Raw genomic sequence first — 8,573 nt, 5'->3', positions numbered from 1 at the left:
GTGTGTGTGCATTTGTGTGTGTAAAGAGACAAACACAATTTGTGTTTCCAATAAAATCCTAGGAGCGGAAGACAAATATTTCTTGTTCTTTATTTTTATTTAACTCAAAATAGCTAATAACATAAAAACATTTTAAAAATATCTCTGAAGTTTGACTAGTCAGTTAATTTTGGTTGATGACACTTGATTATTTAGTTCTTCCTTGTTTCCAACATGTATTAATAGTAGCAGAATGTATAGTAAAACATATCTTTAACAGTTTGCAGTAGGGTTTAAACCTTTATGTTGAGATCTGAATCAAAAACCATGATGTAGTTATTAGTTTTGATTTTAAATATTTTTCTCCCACACAGAAACTTATTAAAACTAATAACCATAAATAGGCTAGATATTAATTGGTTTGCAATGAAATGTCCACATACAGCACATACAGGCAGTATATATGCGTTTACCCTTTGCTATTCAAAATGTGAATGTCTGATGTACAGTGGAGTTGTATCATACACGCATTTAACTTGCATTAAATACATGAGGTCAGGAAAAAGCAGGCCAAGAGGAAAATCACACGCGCTCCTGCGGCGACACTGCCGGTCTGACGAACGCAGGCCTTGGGCGCAGCCCAGACGCTGCTGTCCACCTGCTGGCCCCTCACTCGCCGTCAGTTCGCGTCTTCCTCTCACAGGGCAGGCATCTCGCAGGGCCGAGCGTGATCCAGTGTTCAAAGGTATGTGTTTTCTGTATAAAATGGCCCCTACACACCGACGACGTCGTCTGGTCTTCAAGCGAAGAAACGCTCTTTTCTTCCAACACCGGAGTAAGAGCTGGCGGAGATGGACGCACAGATTTCCAACACGGCGCCTTTCTAAAGGCTTCCAAGAATCACCCTAATGGCCCGTTTTACCTTCTGCGTTGCTGTTGGAAGCTACCCCTGGGTATGATGCAACTCCACTGTCATGCAAATTAAAATGCCATAAGATTATCATTATAATTTAATTTCCAGTTTAGTTCCTCCCTCTCATTGAGCGTGGTGTGTTTCTGTGACAGTCTCCTGGTGCCGGCACTTCAGAATGTGCTGCCACTGGCTGAGAAAACGTCCTGGTGAGATTAGTGTGTCGTAAGATCTGAACGAGAAAGCTACCGAAGTTGATCAGTCTCAGCATGATTCAGGATGTGACTTTCAATTACCAAATGGTGTGACTGAAGCAGAGGGTGACTGTTTTGCTGGCCCAGTACTGTGGCCTCCTTTCCGTGGTTTCTAAGTCGGCAGCTACAGTTTACTTCTTAAACACTTGGCCTTAACCTGACCACTGCCCTGGTTTAGTTTCTATTTTTAAAAGCACCATTCTAATGGAAAGGTCCCTGCCCTGAATTAAGCCGGGACTGTGAATTTTACCACTAGCTAGAGTCGTCATGTCATAGAGTTTAGGTTAATTTGGTAGGTATTGATTTCCTTGGCCTTCGAAACTTGCTTCAGCTTCTTGTAGCCATGCAGGATTTCTACCTGGGCTGCAGATGAGGGTAAAATATCCCATGGAGAACTCCTTCAATAACCACATTTGGAAAATCTGAAAAACAAGAGGAAAAACTGCTTTTCTTATGCGCCACAATCAAATATAATGCATTTTGTAGAATTTAGCAAGGTGAGGCCCACGGCCCACGGCCCACGGCAGGGACCCGCAGCTCCGTGTGGGCTGCCTGCGCAGGAGCCATCAGTCACGCCGCCCGGCCTCCGCTCAGCACACGCCGGGCGCTGCAGGAATGCACGGCCAGATTTGTAGCTTATTGATTTAAGGGATGTTCTAATGGTTAATGCTGCTGGGCCCCAGCTCTTTAACTGAATGTTTTCTCACAAGGAAGATGGATTACACTGGCAATTCAATTTCTAACAAAATCTCAATATACTTGAAGGAATTCCAAGATTTCTACTGGGAATACTTCGCTGCAGTTTTCCATCGTGGTTTACAGTGGCGTTTAGTCCACGTGGTCCTGAGTATACTTGTTCTATTATACTAGCTTCTAGAGAGCAGCGAGATGGGGGCCTGTCTTCCGAACTTACAAGGGCACATTTCTGACAAAAGCCATCCTGCCAAACTGGAACAATCAGCTGCATTACTGCAGGAGATACAAAGGAAACCCGGAGGTGCAGCGTACACGACACCGCATTCCAGCTATGAGGGCAGGTAAATATGAATGGGCGACTTGAATGTGAGAAGCAATCTGTCTCGTGGTTCAGAAGTTTAGTTTCTAAACTTCAATCTGTACATAATGACACTCAGGAATTATACTAAAGCTGAGCATTTTAAATAAATACAGTTATTATGTAAGAAAACTAAGTGGTCCAACATTTTAAGAACAAAGTTATGTGTCCATCCAGCCCCTGCAGAGCACCTACTATGTAAAACCGCTAAAGAGGAGCGGGCCTCATGAGGGAAGGCAGGGAGGCAGGGAGGCTCTCAGAGGCGCAGGCAGAGCGAGCTGACCAGGTGGGAGCCTGCGGCAAGAGGGGGCCTGGAGGGTCCAGAGACCTAAATGGAGGCCAGTGCAGCAAGAGCAGGCTGAGGGCACGGGTGCCAAGTCATGCCCGAGAAGAATGGACAGGAATTCTGGCTTTCTCTAAAACGCAATGAGAAGGTATTGAGGGATTTTAAAGCAGAGTGAGACAGGATGGAACTATGTTCTGAAAAGATGATTCTGGCTGTCAGCTGGAGAACGGACTGGACCAAGCTCAACGTGGACACAAGGAGATCAGCTCAGAGTCCCCGGCAGTAGTTCAAGAGGGAGACCCGGCGGCCTGTCCAAGATCGTGATGGTGGGAGGGAGGGAGTTGGAGGGCTTTTCCAGAAACAAAGGACGTGACCTAGTGACAGATCAGACGCGGCTAGTGAGGGAAAAAGAGAAGTCAAGGGCGCCTGCTGGGTTCCAGCTTCACCACCAGGAAAAGCGGGGAGAAAACACGGAATGGGAGTAAAACCGAAGACCGTCAGTGCAGTCTGGGACTTGCTGAGTTTGAGGCACCCTCGAGACTCGCCGGAGGGGAAGCAAGTGAGTGGTTGGATACAGTGACAAGTCTCCCTCAGCAAACAGTTACTGAGAGGCCTCTGTGTCCTAGATCAGCCACTTAGTAACTGTGTGACCTTAGGTGAGTTAACTTCTCTGTGCCTCCCTCTGCTCAACCGGGAAATGGATCCCATGATCGACCTACCTTAGAGGCTACTGTAAAGATTGCTGAGTGAAACAAAGTGCTCAGATCCGGGCTTGGCCCACAGTAAGTACTAGCAATTGCTCCATAGCAAATACTGGCAATACAAGCAAATAACTGTCCTTGCCCCTGCCAGGGGACACATCATATGCCAGCCAGGGAGACAAGCAGATGAACAAAATATGTTTTAAAAACAGCTCTAGGCCGGGTGCGGTGGCTCACGCCTGTAATCCTAGCACTCTGGGAGGCCGAGGTGGGTGGATCGCTTGAGGTCAGGAGTTCAAGACCAGCCTAAGCAAGAGCGAGACCCCGTCTCTACTAAAAATAGAAACAAAGTAGCTGGCCAACTAAAATATATATAGAAAAAATTAGCTGGGCATGGTGGCGCATGCCTGTAGTCCCAGCTACTCGGGAGGCTGAGGCAGTAGAGTCGCTTAAGCCCAGGAGTTTGAGGTTGCTGTGAGCTAGGCTGATGCCACGGCACTCACTCTAGCCCAGGCAACAAAGTGACACTCTGTCTCAAAACAAAACAAAACAAAACATCTCTAATACATGAGTATCCAGTTACTTTTAGTTGCTGACACTTGATTTCCTAGTGTATGCCTTTCTTCAACATGAAGCAACATAGTTTTTCATAAAACATATCTTTAAAAGCGTGCAATAGGTCTTACATGTACCTGCATATTTCAAATCCAATCAAAAACAATGATTTGGCTAAGTTAATTTTAATTTTAAATGTATTTCTCCCACATAGACGCATATTAAAATCAATAGCCATGAATAGAGCTGTTAATTAATTTTCAATAAAATTCCCAATAGGACACATTACATGCAAGGAATGCACATGCCTTTATCCTTTGCCATCCAAAACACAAAAGTCTATTTGAAGGTCAGTGAAATTACATCATAAGCATAGTTAGCTTAAATGGATTTGACGAAATAAGTTCAGCAAAAAAGGACAAAAAGGAGAATAACATTAAATATTATGGGTAATTCTACAGCAGTGGTAATATGTCAAGCGGTGACAAGGGAAAGGCAAGGAAAATAAAGGCGGGGCATAGTGCTAGGGAGGGACAGGGTGGGACAGTAAGGGGATGGCCTGTGTGAAGGGCGTCTGGGCAGAGACTTGAACACAGTGACATCGCAGATGAGCGGGCGGGTGGCTGGGAGAAGGGTGTTCCCAGCGGAGGGAACAGCAAGTGCTAGCCCTGAATTTATTGTCTGCCAAAGGCTCAGCATATGCTAGACGCTGGGGATTCAGAGGGTAAATATGAGAAAGAGAGAGAGAGAGAGAGAGCGAAGAATAAAGACAAACAGTTTGTGACCATTCCTATGAAGGAAGCACACACGGTGTTCCGATAAAAAGTGAATGGGATGGAGGTATTTGATAACCAGCTAGGGATCAACAATAAGACGAGCAAGGCTTTGGGCTTTTCTCCTCATCTTTTCCATCTCACTTTAAACTTTGCATTTTGGCCTCATTATATGCATGATTTAATTCAATGTCCACTGTTGTCTGAATTACTCAGGAAACTGTCCTTGCCTCTGATTCCCCTTAAGAGGTGATGAGAAGGAACGTGGCGCAGGGTAGGCTCTGTTGTTATTTTTGTTGGTTTCCATTTATTTAATAAACATCTACTGTGAACGGGTGGAGGGGCTCACAGAGGCCACCTGAGGTGGGCACTAGCCAAGGCTCTCAAAAGCTGCGGCCTGCAACACGAGACCCGGCAGGGCAGAGAGCCACGTCAGTGGCAACAGGGCGGTTCCAGGCGGGGGAACAACAGAGCCCCAGGGTTGAGGGGAGAGGCCAGCACATCCGAGGCCCAGAAGGAATTCCAGCGAGGCCGGGGCAGAGTGTGTGAAGTCCCGGTTGAAACAGGAACCCGGGGCAGGCCACAGAGGGATTTGGAAATGACAGTAAGTCTGGTGCTGGCAGGGGAGGGTTGGGATGGAAATACAACATTGTGACTCAGCTGTATCCCTGGGTAGTCACAGCCACGAGCAAGGAGGAGATTGTTCCAAAGAAACATAGTGAGAAGAGGAGAGGGTCTTTGAGAGCCCCAGGGGAGCGGCCAGAGATTGGAAGAGAAGTGAGAAAGCCCAGGGGAGACGGTGCTTGAAGGAGGGCAAGTGGTCAACATGTCTAAAGCTGATGAGAGGCCAAGGGAGATGAGGACTGGAAAATGCCCATGGGTCTGGCCACAATGAAGTCACTAAGGACGTCGGCAGGAGTTGTTTTGAATTTCCCAGAAAGATCAGAACAAAGACCAAAAAGCATACGCTTTTCAATCTGTTAAGAGAGTATTCTCCTGACTTCTGATATCAAAAGCTAAGAGGAGGCCGGGCGCGGTGGCTCACGCCTGTAATCCTAGCTCTGGGAGGCCGAGGCGGGTGGATCGCTCGAGGTCAGGAGTTCGAGACCAGCCTGAGCAAGAGTGAGACCCCGTCTCTACTAAAAAAATAGAAAGAAATTATCTGGCCAACTAAAAATATATATACAAAAAAAAAAATTAGCCGGGCATGGTGGCTCATGCCTGTAGTCCCAGCTACTCGGGAGGCTGAGGCAGTAGGATCGCTTAAGCCCAGGAGTCTGAGGTTGCTGTGAGCTAGGCTGATGCCACGGCACTCACTCTAGCCCGGGCAACAAAGTGAGACTCTGTCTCAAAAAAAAAAAAAAAAAAAAAAAAGCTAAGAGGATAACGTTCGATTATTAGCATTTTACAAGAGGAAGATGTTTAATTCTCAGATCTTTAAAGACAACCACTGCTCTGACTTTGTGGTGGTCAGTATATTCGTGAAGATATTTCCATATCCAGTATTCTCTGCAATAATAACTTCAACATCTTCCTAGGAGGCCTTATAATACAAAAATGTGATGCAAGTAAAGTTTCTCTTCAAATTGAATGTTAAAGATTTGCAAGAATATATCATTATGTAACACTTCTAAGACAACAGAAATCTGATTCATGAAAGTGGGTTGGTCAAAATTCCAAGAAAATAGATACGGCGACTGGCCCTCCCATACCTGTTCCATCCCATTCATCAAACCCCTGATTGCCATTTACTGTCACACAGGAATCCCCTTATTCTGCAAGTCTTCATCCACACTCCATGCTACCAATGAATGATACCTGCTCTCACTCTTTCTAGCTCAAGACATTTACTTCTGATATTCCTTCCCACGAAGTTCCTCCTGTTCTTTGTTGCAAGCCAGGTGCGGTGCACACAGTAGGTGCTGCTCACTAAGCCCTGGGAATTGGATTTAAGGGTCACGAAACATCTTCCCTTTTCCATCAAGTATCCTGGCCGTTCTCGTCTATGGTGATCACTGCCCTCTCAGTATGTTGGCAGGAATTTCAATCAGATGCATGAAATATCTCCATTTTTAGAAGATAATACTTTGCAAAACACTGCCTATTTAATCTAGACTAGGTTGCATCACGAATATTTGTTAAATATAACATTTTAACACAACATCAACTAATATAACATGCATATTTGTTAAACATGGGGAGCAAATGTTACCACTGCAAGGATCTTATAGGAAAAACGCTGAGAAAATGTTGTATAGTAAAGGTAGCCTTCTCTGATCAGGGTGCTGAAAGGTTCCTCAACAGAGGAGGGCTGTGTCCCGGCCACCCTTCTTTAAACTGGCAGTTAAGTGGGTGATCTGAGTACTTACATCCTTGCCACAGAGAACAGGCCCCTTTCTCTTGCTGGTGATAAAAGTTTTATTGTCAGAAAGTAGGAATGGTTTCAGTGGATCATCTATCCATTGACAGTTAGTGACTCTGAAAATCAAAGGCTGAAAATTCACTATACGCAAAGAGCACAGAAGGAGAACTCAGGCTACAAGGACTGGACAAGTCAGGGATCTCCCTGAGCCTTAATTTTCTCATTCGGCCAGGGGTAATACCTGCCCTGCCTAGTTCATAAGGTTGTTAGGAAAATTAATTGAGAAAATGTCTGAGAACATACTCGGAGCTGTACAAGAGGACACACTGAGAGGGACTTGGAGGAGTTTGAATTTCTTGGCACAGAGAAAGGCCTCAGGCTAAAATATTCATTACAGTTATAGTCAAATCAATTAATTGTATTTAAAATATATAACTTTTAAAAATACATAGCTGAACATCAAAAACATTGTAATCTAAATGGAAACAGAGATGCACCGGCAATGTGCATACACCGCTTTTGGAAAGGGGCTTTTTAAAAAAAGATTAGAGGCTTGAATTAGAATTCTGGCATCTGGACAAAAATAAGCAGAGGCCAAAATAACACTACCCAAAAAATTAAAGACCGTAAATACCTTTCCCCGTTATTACTCTAATTCAAAATAGCCCGGTAAGAGAGAAAGAAAAATTACATTTCTTCCTGAAAGGCCGGCCCCAATTAAAATTCTAAATGTCTCTTACACCAAGAGCACTGGTTTATTGGCAGATTATTAAGCCCTGGACCAATGTCACTCTGTTAGACCTGTATTAAAAACGTGGTTTATGTGGTGCAGGGTCAGATCAGTAAAGAGCTGTTAGCAGATGACAGGTTTGATTACCGCTGGCTGCAGGCAAGATGTATGGATCCCTGAGGAACAGCAGCACGGGCTGGTGGGACAGTTTGCTGGAAAGGTCAAGAACAGGCATGTCAGCATCAGGGGACGACGGTAAACAGAAAACACTACAAACTAGCTTTGAGGGGATCAAACTGCTGTGCGGGGACGTCTCAAGGTTTATGCATCTAACAGGGAGGGCGAATAACAGAATAACAGCAAACAGAGTCAGAGAGCGCAAACTAGCCCGCACCCCTCTCCCAAACCTCTCTTTGTGGAGTTTGAAGCAGATATACTATCTAGACAATAAATCATGGCTGAAAAGTGCTTTCTTAAAAATCTTGTAATACGATTATGGATAAAACATTCTTATTACTCGTATGAAACAAGGTAGGGCTCTAACTCCTTCCCTCCTAATTATAACTGGTTACTCCTGTAACAGCCTTTCAGATATTTATAATTTTAAAACTAATTTCGTAACAAAGGTTTTCAAGAAAAACACGACCTGAAACACTGCCACGGTGGGTGTCTGAACATCTAACAAGACCACAGTCCTCTCCCTGGTTCGTACAACCCCCGAATGACTAGTGTTAGTTCTTACCTTGACTCTTCAGACTCTGTCTCATCAAAAGATCTAGAATTTTCGTAAAGGGGGGAAAAAAAAAGAAAAAGACCACATAAGCTGGGTCAATGTTTACGCCAACAAAGGAAAAAATAGCCAGTATTCTTAGAGCACTGAATTGGGAAACATTAAAAAAAAAAATAATAGAGTTGTGAGTTTTCACAGAGCCACAGAATGGCTGATGTCTCACCCTAAGGAATCTTCAG

At 44.6% G+C, this 8,573-nt stretch overlaps 1 protein-coding gene across 1 annotated transcript in view; it reads right to left on the bottom strand.

Moving 5' to 3' along the window:
- Nucleotides 1–741: 741 nt before the first annotated feature.
- SNX24 (sorting nexin 24) overlaps nucleotides 742–8,573 on the bottom strand; it is a 152,646-nt gene continuing 144,814 nt past the window's right edge. Inside the window, exons 5-7 of the mRNA XM_045565705.1 lie at nucleotides 8,347–8,379; nucleotides 7,752–7,816; nucleotides 742–1,565 (exon numbers count right to left, since the gene is read on the bottom strand). Coding sequence (XP_045421661.1) covers nucleotides 1,498–1,565; nucleotides 7,752–7,816; nucleotides 8,347–8,379 — 166 coding nt within the window. The 3' untranslated portion in view covers nucleotides 742–1,497. The remainder of the gene's footprint in view (nucleotides 1,566–7,751; nucleotides 7,817–8,346; nucleotides 8,380–8,573) is intronic.

This window comes from Lemur catta, chromosome 12, assembly GCF_020740605.2.
Source record: "Lemur catta isolate mLemCat1 chromosome 12, mLemCat1.pri, whole genome shotgun sequence".
NCBI classification, from domain to species: domain Eukaryota; kingdom Metazoa; phylum Chordata; class Mammalia; order Primates; family Lemuridae; genus Lemur; species Lemur catta.
The sequence above is the reverse complement of the archived record's forward strand: the minus strand, read 5'-3'. Positions and strand labels throughout refer to the sequence as shown.